This window comes from Canis aureus, chromosome X (assembly GCF_053574225.1).
Source record: "Canis aureus isolate CA01 chromosome X, VMU_Caureus_v.1.0, whole genome shotgun sequence".
Classification (NCBI taxonomy): domain Eukaryota; kingdom Metazoa; phylum Chordata; class Mammalia; order Carnivora; family Canidae; genus Canis; species Canis aureus.
Window position 1 is genome coordinate 99,662,703 of NC_135649.1, and position 15,422 is coordinate 99,678,124.

General features: G+C 36.4%; 1 protein-coding gene across 1 annotated transcript in view; it reads right to left on the reverse strand.

Moving 5' to 3' along the window:
* IL1RAPL1 (interleukin 1 receptor accessory protein like 1) overlaps positions 1 to 15,422 on the reverse strand; it is a 1,264,416-nt gene that overhangs the window by 313,737 nt on the left and 935,257 nt on the right. Inside the window, exon 7 of the mRNA XM_077889792.1 lies at positions 1,443 to 1,517. Within this exon, the coding sequence (XP_077745918.1) occupies positions 1,443 to 1,517 (75 nt within the window). The remainder of the gene's footprint in view (positions 1 to 1,442; positions 1,518 to 15,422) is intronic.

A 15,422-nucleotide genomic window follows, 5' to 3' on the forward strand; every position in this document is an offset into this window, starting at 1 on the left:
CACAAAAAAAAAAAAAAAAAAAGAAAACCTAAAGGGCAATCCTCATAGTATTCTTTTAATTATGTTGTCAAGTAAAAAGACACAATTTCATTTTCACTATGTTCACTACTGACAACTGGTACCATAAACTTCTTTTCCACGATGTATATAGTTTTGTATAACTCCTTAGAAATACGTCTTCCTAGAGGTTATTGAAAGGTGTGTATAAGTGTGGCCACCTAGAATTTGCATTTCAACATTTTCTCAGGAAGTAGCAATAAAATCTAATATACTTCAATATACCATAACATGAGTAAAGAGTACAATGCAATTTTAATATATCTCTTTGTTTCATATATAGCACAGTTTAATGATGTTTGTGGTCTTCTATTTCAAAATAATGACAATTAGAATACCACTTACATGTATATGGCATCAATTCAAAGGCTTGGGTTTACTGTCAAAGAAGCATATTGATACCCTGACTTGTATAAGTCTTGCATATGTCCATGACTTAAAGTTAGTAAATATTTCCAATGTTAGAAATCTGGTGACTATAGTAATTTCATAGGTTCTAAGACCATATCTTTTTGCACTATAAATTTGAATACACTATTATTAAAGGTGATCACATCTGTAATCTTCATTTTGAACATGACTTACAATTTTAATCCAAATTTTCACTCGCCAAACAATAATAGCAATGATAACTTAAGGGATGGGCTATCAATTGTATATAATAGAGTATTTCTACTGTCAAATGGTGAGTATAGGAAAAAAATTCCTTAACAAACATGAATATATGGTTAAAATTATACTTAAGATTATACTGAATATAGATACATCACATTCAGAAATTCTAGACTGAGCTCTAAGATAACTATGTCAGAATTCTGACTGTATACAACTGGATATTTTTACCAAAGCAATTTTGTCTATGTTCTTGCGTTCCAAACCTATTAGTCCTTTAACCAAGCCACCTGCTCACATATTTATTAAAAATAAAATAGCATAATTCCTTTATATTTGATTAGATAAAGATGATTTTTAACTGTAATGGCGACACTTAATGAATCTGTATCTTTTCTCCTAATATGCAAAAATTGTATTTTAATGTATTAATGGTATATTATACCTCAAAGAGTTCCACACTGCCTGTTGTAAAACCAATTCAAGCCTTATAAAATGACAATATAATGCCATCAGTAAAATCTTCAACCCATCTCATTTCCTAACAACCATCTGAAAAACACACAAGTCTTTATATGCATATGTCCAGGTTGGTCCTAATGCACACACTGTGGGGGATGGAATGGGCCATGTTTGCTGGGATTTCCTAATTTTGCTCCCTTTATATACACATAGGTTTGGCTTAGAGGATGACATCAGGTTACAATCTAGGCTTATTAACTGTCAGAATGTATTGAGAAAAGGGTATTAACCAGAATTAAAGAATTACTCACCCAGCTGAGTCTCCTGAATTGTCAGTTTACTTTCCATAGGATACAAAAGCTTGGGTGGCTTATCAGTCAGAGGTGCTGAAAAACAACAACAATACAGACTTCTAGTTATACTGCATGAGCTGAATGATGCACAGTTTTATTTTCCCAAATATTTTTTTTATTCTGAGAGCAGTGTGTCAAAGCATTCTACCAAGTAATGACTTACATATTGCAGGTAGTACCTTCAGGCGAGCTAAAAAGCTATTAGATTGTACATGAGTCAAATATAACACTTCCAAATTGATAGTCACATGAGACTGTTGAAGTAAGAATCAGGATTGGCCAGTTTGTAAGAACATATGACAGTGCTTCATCAAATATTTTCAATTTGCACCTTGTTTTCCATTTTAAAAGCTACTCTATATTTTCTCTGTGTTAATTAAAATTAAACATTTGTGACAATTTGGGGGACATAACGTTGTCTTATTCTCCTTAATCCCTTTCTTAGTTTCCATGCCCTGGATCACACTGCCTCAAAACTCATAACTTAATAAGAAAAGTAAGTATTTCTTATACACAGTCACTAAATGGGATAGCAATGTGGCATTTAATTAGTCCAAGTATAAGCTGCATGCTCAAACATGCACACAGGTATTCACCAAGATAATATTTTAAATGATACTTTCCATTTACTCAAAACTCATTATTACTATTACTGATTACATTTTGTAGCATTTATTGCTAATTTGCATGATGTACTTGCTTTGATTTTTCAGCTTCCACATATTTCTGCTCTGCGCTCTTACCAATTTATCAGTTATCAGCCTACAGATCTAAGAGTTCACTATTAAGCCGCTTGAAGATAGATTTCCTACTGCAAACCTCATTCCTAACTAAACTAGACTGTCTGGACTTTAGACAAATAGGCAGTTCTCCTTCATTAAGCCTCCTTCCCCACCCTCTCTGATTGAATCTCCAAGGTCCCTTGAAACCCATCACTGCAACCTTCACTCTGTAACAAGTACAGAAATGATCAATTAAGGATTTTTGAACTAAATGTTTTCACTTCGAGGGCTTTATTCCTTCCTTGCCAGGAGAACATGCCAGTTTGGGGGATAACTGGAAGGCTGATCTACACAACAGTGCCAGGACTTGGCCACATGTCCTTATCACCAAAGGATTCGAGAATTCAATCTGCCTCGACAGCTCACCTTCATCTCTCTTTAACAGAAAACACAGTCAGTACAAATGAATCATGCATCCCCAACATAGAAAAACAGGGATGAATTTTAAGAGTCCTAGTTTCAGACATCAACCTCACATAGGATCAATAGCTTTCATTTGTAACTAATTGAATGCATTATTCATTCATCTTCGTTAGCATTTAACACAGTGATAGAAAAGAAGGGAAAAGGAAAGTTGGGATAATGGAATGAGATAAATCACTCTGAAATTCTTCTCAAAGATTTGACATCTCTGATTAACCTTACTCTTATTTCTTGCCTGAAGTGAGATTAACAGATTTTTATTCTCCCACCAGCTAAATAAACAGATTATTCAATAAATATTGGCAAAATAGTTCACCATTAATGGGTAGGTCAAAAAGCCACATTTCCTAGGATCAGGTTCTCATATGATTTCAGTGAATTTCAAAAGCAACTATGGTACCAAAATAACTGGCTTATTCAGTAAATTAACTCAATTTATAAAATTTTGTGATTATGTAGTTACAAGTAGACAACTCAACAGTTTGTTGCAGAAAGCCGCTGAGAGAAATATTCTCTGTTCAAACACATCCCACACTGATTTCTAGTAAGAGAAAAAAGCTGTAGAGAAAGATAATAAAATGCAAATGTAGCACATTATTTCAGAAACATAAAGAGGTTTTGTGGTTCTCCACCTCAACCCACCACCCACCCTGTGGCATAATGTTATATCTTTAAGACCTTTCATATTACTCTCTATGTGATGACTCCAAGTTAGCAGAGGAATCAAAGAAAGTGGAGCCAGAGAAAATTATATGCTTATTAAGTCCTTTGATTTTTAAATTGTGTTCCCTAAAGCCCTATAATTTCCATAGTGTCCCTCTAGGCAGGTGAAGTGAAGATTGAGATAAAGGGTGGTCCATGCATGGCTTGACTTGTTGTACCACCCATCCCTCTAAGGACAAAAGGATCTTTACCTTTATTCATCTCATACATCAGTATTTCGCCTAAGATTTTTACCCCCAAAAATTCAGTTCAACTCAACTGATGTATATGGAACACTATAATGTGCTAAGCATTGTGATGGGGGTTCAGGATATCTCTGGTTTCTGCCCTTATATTTTACAATAATCAGAAGTTAAAAAATGAATTAAAAATCTGGGCTGATTGAACTCCCTTGTTTTAGAGATACAGGATCTGAGGTGCAAAAAGCACAACTGGCTTGTCAAAGGGAACAGAACAAATTGAAGCTAGAATCCTTTCTAGTTCTTTTCACCTAATTATTTGTTACCTGCCCCAAGAAAATTCTGTCAAGCAAGTACGATAGCTTTGTGCAGGGGTCCTCTCAAGGTGTGAACAATCTGCTAGGAGGGCAAAAACGTGCAATTAAGTAACCCTAACCTATGGCAGAGCGCTCTTACTGTGCAGTCTGCCATGTGTATCATGCTTTGATATTATACTCTGACAGTTTATTTATCAGTAGGCATGCTTCTTGTATGACTCACCTATCTTTGCTAAAAGTGAATGGAAACTTCCAGAGAATGCAATAGCTGAACTACAGATCTGACACAATGGCAAAATGACTGTGAAAAGAAGTGACCGTTCAAGCAAAGATGTAGCTCAGCTTTGCAGTCATTTGAGGGGGACCAATTCTGCTGCCACAAATAAAGGATATACACTCAATTATCCATTATTTGGATGTTTTTGATACTTTATGGTGAACATACTTGAATTGAATCGACAGAAGACAGAACTGGCAAACAAATGTAAGAATGTTAATATCCAAACAAAATTAACACACACACACACACACACACAAATGCAAAGCCTTCTTTATTTTCTTCATGGGCAAAGGTGGGACTACAAGGAAATTCAAACAAATTGCTTACAATAAAAAAAAAAACTAATTAGCATCAGACCATGACTAGACCAACTGACATTTTATTGTCTAGAAAACAACTTGCCTTTTGGGACACTCTCTTTCTTTTTTTTTTTTTTTATTTATTTATGATAGGCACACAGTGAGAGAGAGAGAGAGGCAGAGACACAGGCAGAGGGAGAAGCAGGCTCCATGCACCGGAAGCCCGAAGTGGGATTCGATCCAGGGTCTCCAGGATCGCGCCCTGGGCCAAAGGCAGGCGCCAAACCGCTGCGCCACCCAGGGATCCCCTGGGACACTCTCTTTCATGCTCTTTCTTCTCTCTCTCTCTCTCTCACACACACACACACACACACGCACACACACACAAAAGACACAAAGACACACTCACTAAACTGAAATTATTGAAAAACTAAAGAAAGTCTGGCAGTAGTGACATGAAACACAGGTTGATTTTAAATCCTAATCATATTTTAGCTACCTAAAAAAATCCCACAATAATTACAGTAGAAATGTTTTTCTGCTAATTATACATTAAAATATTTCTATGCATTCACCATCTGAAGTATTTTCAAGCTCTCATTTTATTCTTCAGAACATTCTATTGACAACAGTAAAGTTGACATAGTTATTTAAAATAAAAACACACTAGTCTTACAGGTCTATCCCAATTATTAAGATATTCCAATTGACAACAGTGTTCTGTAGAGTAGAAGGAGAATTTTAAGGACATTTGTTTTGCTTACCAGCTGCTAGAGAAACATCTAGAAGTCAGTATATATAAGCTGTATATAAGATTGATTCTTTATCTATGCTAAGGTTCCCTAACTAATCATGAAAGGACACAGTCTCTCCCTTTTTTCCCCATTCCATGTACATTTGGGTTATCAAACACTGAGAAATAGGATCCTAACTTCCAAAAACAAAAGAAACAACAGACCAGGAGCATGAGGCCAGTCTTCTTGAATATTTCTAATGTTCTTACAGAGGAGAGAAAATGTAAAGATATTTAGGAAGAGCATACCTTTCCCTGTTGACCAACTACTCATCTAAAATGTAATTTTAGTTCCTCAAATATTAGTCCCTCAAATACTACTGAGAGTACTCAATAGTTCTTGGATACCTATAATCATGCTAGGACAAAATTTGTACTTTTAAAATCATAGATATGTATTTTATTTTTTTAAAATATTTTATTTATTTATTCATGAGAGACACAGAGAGAGAAAGGCAGAGACACAGGCAGAGGGAGAAGCAGGCTCCATGCAGGGAGCCCGACGTGGGACTCGATCCCAGGTCTCCAGGGTCATGCCCTGGGCCGAAGGAGGCGCTAAATCGCTGAGCCACCGGGGCTGCCCCTAGATATGTACTTTAATTGGTGCTTTTACTACTTTGTTACTTAGAAGCATTATGGTAGAGTAAGAAAGATAATACACTTATTTTTCAGGGAGATATGGGTCTGATAATTCCTGATTCTGCCTTGTTGATTTGGAAAGTTGGAGAAGTTATTTAAACTCTCTGAGTCTCAATCTCCTTATATATAGAATGTGACATAAATAATTTTCCTTTATGGCTGGGTGTGAAGATTAAATAGGATAACAGATTAAGTTCCTGAATATAGCAGATGGAAAATAAATCTGCTCTAATAGTACCCATCAGATACTAGGACAATAGCATTTTACATTCCGTATAGCCTGATAAGAAAAATATTATTGTTTGTAAAACAATGAACTGGATGCTTACCTAAGGATTCAAAAGTATTTAGATCCTTAATTATGAATCATTAATATTTCCTATATTAGTTTCCGTAACAGGAGAACTGACCTATCTTTAAAAACACAATTCAACAAAACCATTTTGAAGACTTTTAGATATGCAAACGGTGTACTGAGATTGCAAAAAACTCGAAGGTGAACAAAACACAGCTTTTAACTCTCACAGAGCTTACAAGCTAGATAAAAATTATATCATAATGAAATTATTCAATTTCAAGGCATTTATGAAGTACTTAGCAATGGTAAGGCTATATTAGAAAGAAAGAGATCAATAAGACATAGAATCATATATAAGAATGTGTGAGATGAGAACGTATATATGATGTACTATGCTGAGTGCTATACTCAGAAGTGATTTCTTTTTGGCCTCATTTAAATCTATCAACTGAATCTGGTCACAAAACAATATTCACAGATTTACAGGGCCTATCATAAAACATGCTTTCATGCTTTGTTGCAGTTCCACCAACCTTCCCCATTTTATAATGGTTTTTGTTTGTTTTGTTGTCTGCATGTATTCTTTTTTTAACTTAAAAGAGTTGGCAAACAACTGCCTATATTCCTAGCTAGTCAAGGTAGTAAGGATTAACCACAGAGCTTTAATGACTCAGAATGGGATTTTATTTCATTTTATTATTTATTTATTTATTTATTTATTTATTTATTTATTATTTTTTTATTGGTGTTCAATTTGCCAACATATAGAATAACACCCAGTGCTCATCCCATCAGTGCCCACCTCAGTGCCCGTCACCCAGTCACCCCTACCCCCCGCCCACCTCCCCTTCCACCACCCCTAGTTCGTTTCCCAGAGTTAGGAGTCTTTCATGTTCTGTCTCCTTTTCTGATACTGAATGGGATTTTAGTTCTGCTTTCTTTGGCCTGGAAATTTTTTAAGATTTATTTTATTTTACTTTATTTTGTTGATTGACTGTGTGAGGCAGGAGGAGGGGCAGAGGAAGAAGGAGAGAGAATCTCAAGCAGACTCCTTCCTGAGTATGGAGCCCAACACAGGGCTCAATCTCATTGACTCTGAGATCGTGATCTATGCCGAAATCAAGAGTCAGATGCCCAATGGATTGAGCCACCAGGTGTCCATGGCCTGGAATGTTTTAACTTTAGTTTTTAACAGGGAGGCATAGAACTTGTGAGAGCTACAGCAAGTAGACACAACTCCATGTTCCTCAGGAGGAAGAAATGAATGCACAGGAGAAAATATTAACATATACTACTAGGTAAAGCCATTTTGGGGGGGCGTGTAAAGGAGTGCTTTAGCTTTCATTTATCTCTAATGCACTAGGGATGGGATATTCCTACTTTCTGTTGTAAACAATGATGGTAGCTCATGACAGAGAGCCTCAGAAGCCTCAAAAAAAGAGGAGTAGCAAGGCAAGTGAGCATAAAACTGTAGGGAGAGCAGTTTATGAGAAAACTAATACCATGTACAAGATGACCTTGATCTAAGAGTCGTGTCAAAGTGACAGAGCAAACACTTTCAAGGATGTAACTCTTAATACATCTATCAAAATGCATGTATTCAGGAAAATCAAGAAATTCATTTGACTGGTTTTGATACTTAATATTTTATTCATATGGTTTGATCAATGTTATTTATAATGCAAATAAAACAAATATGTTCAATCATTTATTCAACAAATATTTTTAAATACTCTTCTCTTTGCCAGACACTTTCCTAGGTACTCGAGGGTATAACAGTAAACCAGACAGACAACATTCCTTGCTTTCAAGGAGCTTGCATTCCAGAGAGGGAGATGGAAAACATATATGTAAGTGAGCATGCATAATATAATATCAGGTGGTTATAAGTGTTATAAAAAATAAAGTAGCTGAGGAGAAAGAGACTAACACTGGTGCTATTTTAGAGAGACATGTCAGGGAAGTTTGCTCTGAAGATCATTTGAAATAGATTTGTGCAAAGGGAGGAAATCAGCCTTGTGCAAACCTAGAGGAAGATTATGGCAGGCAGAAGGTGCAAAGACCCTGAGATGGGAGTATGCCTGTCATGTGTGAGGGATGGCATAGGTCATTACAGCTAAATTGACATATGGAAGGAGTTGCAATGAGTTCAGAGACATGGGCTGGGCGGAGCCTTGTAGAACATGGAAAGACTTGGGTTTTATTCTAAACATAGTGAGAATGCTCTGAAGACTTTTAGAGAGCCCACTCTTATTTTTATTTATATATTATATATTTATATGCCAGAAGTATCACTGTGGAGCTTTGGTGTTCAAGTCTGGGAGAATGGAGTAGTGTGAAGGCAATAAAGCAGAGTGGAGGTGAGCAAACTAGTAAGAATGCCATTAAAGCAGTCCACAGACAGGTGATACAACATTGATTTTAGTGGCAGAAATGGTAGGATTTTTTCCTTTAATACCTATTTGGTAGGTAGAACTAACCAAAATTACTGATGGACTTGGTGCAGAACATAAATGAAAATCGAGGGGATCCTCAGTTATAGGCTTGAGCAAATACATGAGTGGCAGGGCCATTTAATGATACAGAATACAGTTTCATGGGGGGACAGTTTCATTCTCTTCATAGGAATCAAGAGACAAGTTTTTATAAATCAGTTCAGTCACCTCCCTTTATCCACAGAGGCTGGAAAATTTTACTACTGATCATCCATTTATATTTTGAAACATTAAACCACTGACTGATAACTCATCTTCTCTTCCTGGCCCCCTAAAAGACTGAGGAAATGCTCTAAAAAAGTTTCATATTTCAGGCGAATGCCATATTAACTTGTCATGAGATAAACTCTGGCTTTTCTCCACTCTCTTTTGTTTTAACATCATGCATAATATAAAAAATGTATATCCCTGTATTTGTTTTTGATTAATAGAATCAGAGCCATGTTAGCCAAGATATTAAGAACAGTTCTCCAGTACCCCCTTGGTGCAGTGATATGTGGAATGTATTCAATTGGCAAATTTAAAATCATCGTGTTTAATTTAGTTTTTCTTGGGGATCCCTGGGTGGCGCAGCGGTTTGGCGCCTGCCTTTGGCCCAGGGCGCGATCCTGGAGGCCCGGGATCAAATCCCACGTCGGGCTTCCGGTGCATGGAGCCTGCTTCTCCCTCTGCCTGTGTCTCTGCCTCTCTCTCTCTCTCTCTCTCACTGTGTGCCTATCATAAATAAATAAAAAATTAAAAAAAAAAAAAAAAAAAAATTTTAATTTAGTTTTTCTTATTTAAAAATATTTATTATAAAGTACTATTCTAATATAGGAGTGATGGAATTTATGTTCAATCTTTTTTCCAAACTCTTCATAAACCTCCCAGGTAACAGAAACAATGAAGAGATTATATTCATTGAATAATTGTTTTTTAAAATAGAATCACTCAAGAATAGCATAGAAAAAGTTAATTAACATAGAGCTAATGTTAGGGCTCAGATTCCTTATTCAATTGCCACTGTCTGCAATGGTCTCTTAAGCTCCAGCTTCCAGTGTGTGCAACCCTGTTTGCCAAACCCAGACTTATGTTGACCTCATAACTCATTCAGTAACTCACTGCACTCTCATTCTGACCAAATGAGCTGAGAAAAAGATGGAGGGCAAGCAAAAGAGAGCATGGGTAGATAGAATAAATTAAGATGGTTTAATATTTTCAAGTATTATTATTATTGTTTAAAATTTTATTTATTCATGAGAGGCATGGAGAAAGAGGCAGAGACATAGACAGAGGGAGAAGCAGGCTTCTGGCAGGAAGCCCGATGTGGGAATGGATCCCTGGACCTAGGATCACGCCCTGAGCTGAAGGCAGACCCTCAACCACTGAGTCACCCAGGCATCCCTTTAAGTATTATTTTAAAAACAATTTCTGCAGTGTGTTTTGCATAAATGTTGTGAGATGAATCCTAACTGATTACATGACTGATTTAAATCATTTTAAATAAATTTGTGTATAGTCGAAGTTAAAGCAAAAAACAATGGTGAGAAAACTGAAACAATACATAATTATCTAGAGGAATTATGATGAACACTAGGAAAAGGATGTTGACTGATGTAATAGCTATAATCAGGGAGGTAGCATGTCAACTACTCTTTTGACTTCTGTTGACAAGCAAAGAAAAAATTAACAGGCACCAATTCACTTCTAGGGACAACAGTCAATTCCAAAAAATTGTATGTCCTGTGAGGGAAAGCATCTCTTCCCTAGCAATGAGAAAGTAAACAAAATCATCATAGCATATTATTTTTTATTTTTCTATTAGTGTATAAAAGGTCTTTAAGAAATGAAAATTATAAATCCAAGGATATTTGGAAATGCTTATTAAAGGAAAATTGTGGAATAGACAAAAGGCATCGTGTTACTACTGAAAGTCAGAAAATTTTTTACTTATCTGCTTGACCTGGACTATCACAATAAGACATTACATTTTCATAAAATAGTGTAATGCAATTTAATGGCCTACCAGATTATATTAGGTTGGTTTATTTATACTGTACTTCAGAAGATATTTGCATTTCTTCTTTTTTTCTTCATGATGCAGAATCTTGCACATTTACTCACTGGTATGGCTCTCTGAAAGTGGTTCTCAACTGGGGTTGTCACAGCTGGTGTGAAGGGATGCCACTGGACCAGGAATGCTGCTTAACTTCCTACAACAGGGATGCCTAGGTGGCTCAGAGGTTGAGCATCTGCCTTGGGCTCAGGTCATGATCCCGGAATCCCAGGATCAAGTTCCATATCAGGCTCCCTGTGAGGAGCCTGCTTCTCCTTCTGTGTCTCTGCCTTTATCTGTGTGTGTCTCTCAATGAAACCTTTAAAAAACCCTTCCTACAACATATGCCACAAGAATCATCCCATCCCTGATGTCAAGAGTGCTAAGGTTGAGAAACCATGTTATATGATAACCACATATTAAAAGTGGTTTTATTATCTATATTTTAAGCCTGAATTAGACAAGAGATTTCAATTTTCTGGTAGACAGAAAGCTACTGGAAACATGAGGATTGATGATACTGGAGGACACTGCAGTTCAGGCTATCATAGAGTGGACCCTAGTAAAGAAGGAAGCCATGGGAGTGTATGCAACTGCATAGGCTTAATACCCAGAAAGGTCAGGTATGACAGGATGAAAGGGAGAGATGATAGGCCAAATGAGAATGAATTAAGACACCATGTAAAGAATGAATAACTTTCTCTTCCTCCTTCTAGACCCTCATAGAAAGAATGACCACTTCCAAGGCCTCTTGCCCCCATTCAAATGATTAAAAATTAAGAAGTTCTTTAGAAGCGTCTGGGTGGCTCACTTGGTTGAGTGTCTGACTCTTGTTTTCTGCTCGGACCACAATCTCAGGGTCATGGGATTGAGCCTGACATTGGGCCTCGCACTTGGCAGGGAGTCTGCTGGAGATTATTTCTCTACCTCTCCCTTTGCCCCTCCTATAGCTCACACACACTCTCTCTCTCTAAATCAATCAATCAATCAATCAATCAATCTTTTTTTTAAAAAAGAGGCTTTTCTCTAAAGACAGAGAATAAACCGCTTAATGGAGAATAGCAGAGGCAATCCAGAAGTGCAGAAATAATTCTAACATATTATAAAACATTTAGCTGTTGAAACATTACAGAATTATTTCACAGCAAAAGCTTCCTAATACTATTATATTTCAATATGGAAGTAGTTTGCAATCACTGAACATGTTTACCAATTATCTAAAAATAATTTTTTTGGTAACGCAATAAGTATTCAAAGGAGCTAGCCAAGGATTAAAAACAAAGTAGCCCATGTAATACCTCCATTTATCATTAAAAGTTAACACAGCATACTCTGTTTAATTTCAGTCACCAGTGATTAAGTTGGCCTGTTGTTAGCTGGAACTCACAGCATAAATTTAAAGCTTTTAAGACATAAGAATATAAATATAAGATTGAAAATAAGCATATGTATAGAAAACATTGGCACACATTATATTTTGGGGAGTGAAGTTACATTATTTCATTTGATCTACACTTTGCTGCAATGAAAAGATCTAGAAATTTCTCTCAAAATGAACAGCCAGTAAAAATAGAAGCCAAGATTTGAACTCATGCGGTCTGATTTTAATGGTCACATGCTTTTCCCTGAAAAGCACTGCTTTTCAACATTTGTGGCTTTTAATGTAGTGTCTACTAGATGCCTTGTTTTCCTTGGAGTTTCTTTCTTTTTTAAAAAATTTATTTATTTATTTTTAATAATAAATTTATTTTTTATTGGTGTTCAATTTGCCAACATACAGAAGAATAACACCCAGTGCTCATCCCGTCAAGTGCCCCCCTCAGTGCTCGTCACCCATTCACCCCCACCCCCGATCCTCCTCCCCTTCCACCACCCCTAGTTCGTCTCCCAGAGTTAGGAGTCTTTATATTCTGTCTCCCTTTCTGATATTTCCTACCCATTTCTTCTCCCTTCCCTTCTATCCCCTTTCATTATTATTTATATTCCCCAAATGAATGAGACCATATAATGTTTGTCCTTCTCTGATTGACTTATTTCACTCAGCATAATACCCTCCAGTTCCATCCACATTGAAGCAAATGGTGGGTATTTGTCGTTTCTAATGGCTGAGGAATATTCCATTGTATACATAAACCACATCTTCTTTATCCATTCATCTTTCGATGGACACGAGGCTCCTTCCACAGTTTGGCTATTGTGGACATTGCTGCTATAAACATCGGGGTGCAGGTGTCCCGGCGTTTCATTGCATCTGCATCTTTGGGGTAAATCCCCAGCAGTGCAATTGCTGGATCATAGGTCAGGTCTATTTTTAACTCTTCGAGGAACCTCCACATAGTTTTCCAGAGTGGCTGCACCATTTCACATTCCCACCAACAGTGTAAGAGGGTTCCCTTTTCTCTGCATCCTCTCCAGCATTTGTGGTTTCCTGCCTTGTTAATTTTCCCCATTCTCACTGGTGTGAGGTGGTATCTCATTGTGGTTGACCACTCTCTTGCACCATACACAAAGATAAACTCAAAATGGATGAAAGATCTAAATGTGAGACAAGATTCCATCAAAATCCTAGAGGAAAACACAGGCAACACCCTTTTTGAACTCAGCCACAGTAACTTCTTGCAAGATACATCCACGAAGGCAAAAGAAACAAAAGCAAAAATGAACTATTGGGACTTCATCAAGATAAGAAGCTTTTGCACAGCAAAGGATACAGTCAACAAAACTAAAAGACAACCTACAGAATGGGAGAAGATATTTGCAAATGACATATCAGATGAAGGGCTAGTTTCCAAGATCTATAAAGAACTTATTAAACTCAACACCAAAGAAACAAATCCAATCATGAAATGGGCAAAAGACATGAAGAGAAATCTCACAGAGGAAGACATAGACATGGCCAACACGCACATGAGAAAATGCTCTGCATCACTTGCCATCAGGGAAATAAAATTCCTTGGAGTTTCTGATGATATGGAGCAGACTGGGGAGAAAACATTACTTTGACAGTGTTTGGAAAGAGACGAAAAGTTCTGTGTCAATTTCATGGACTTCATTAAGATATGACCACACTGGACAATCGTGAAGCTTTTAAGATTTTGAGTAAGTCTAACACTGCTTTCTTTAGATTGGATGGAAGGATTACATTTGTCATTAGCTATCATAAGCAAAACCCTTTAATGGTTATAGGACATGATGATGACATAAAATTTGAGGATCTCATGATGATAGTGGACCAAAAAAAATAGTAAGCATTCTAAAAAATCCCATTAAAACTGCTGCCAAAGAGAAAAATAAATCTTAATAAGCATGTTCTCCATTGAAATTCAAGGTTTATGAATATGAATTTAAATTTTTATAGCAATTGCATAAAATATTAGGGATGTCCTTTACAGTGACATTTTATAACAGTCCAAATCCTATAAAAATAACATCATTTTTGCTTAAAATGTGGAAATATAAATTAAATAATTCTGCTATTACCACACTGCATTCTTCTAGATTAATTAAACTTCTTATGGGACAATAATAGATTTGTCAAATAATTGATATATTTAACCTTAGCACTTGGTTTAACACACCCGACATTTGTCAACAGTGAGGCTATCCTAGGAGATAGCACAGTTTCTTGGATGTTCCATGAATCTTAGCTAACTTCTATATATGTAGTTGGAACCCTGAAATTCCAATAGTAAGATAAACATTATGTGTTAAATTCAGGCTGCCTGTAATATTTAACAGAATTACTGCTTAAAGAAATATACCTCCATATAATTAGTATTTCTCCTTCCCTCCCTCCTTCCCTTCTTGCTCTCTCCCTCCCATCTTCCTTTCCCTCCTCCCTTCTGTCTGCCTTCTCTCCCTCCCTCCTTTCATTTCATGCTTCCTTCCTTCCCCCAAAATATATCTGGTAGACAGACTGAAGAAAAAGCATTTCATTTTCTCTATTCTGGGTAGAGTGAAAAAAACGGAATCCTAAATTCCCATTCATTCATTCAACAAATGGAGCAGCTGCGACTTCCTACATCATCACCATGTTTTCCTGTTTAGATTATTTGTTATCATCATCCAAGTAACACTGTTGGGGATTATCTTTTTTGCAAAAACCATTTTATAAAAACGATTATTTAACAAATAATAACCTCCTACCTAAACGGATTTTAAGCAGCTTCAACAATGTCTAAAAGCCTACAAAAAAGTTCCTATGGCGGTTTTCTATTGTTTCATAAAATGAAAGTCTATCGCAAGTCATTAAAAACGTGATTACTACCGAAAACAAAAAACAAGAAAGAAAAGCATGCCTGTGAGCAATAAGATCCGGCACTCTTTAAATAAAACTTGCTATTCAAATCTAATTATGCTGCGAATGCTGTTATATTACTTTTGCTATCAGTGCATAGCCAAGAGTTACTTGGCAACAAACAGAGGTTAGTCATTTTAAGAATTTTCGTTTCAGCAAAGCAGGAACAAACTGCAAATTTGTTCTTAGTTGCATTGAACACCACTCACATCCTCAAAAGAAAAGAATAGTAAAGAAAGGAAAACAAAACAAAACAAAAGCCTGCTACAAACAGCAACATACACCAAATGTCGATAATTACTCAAGCTGAGTGATGGCTGCATGGAATTTCATGATGCTGTTCTATTTTTGTGTCTGTTATGCCTGAAATTGTCCGAA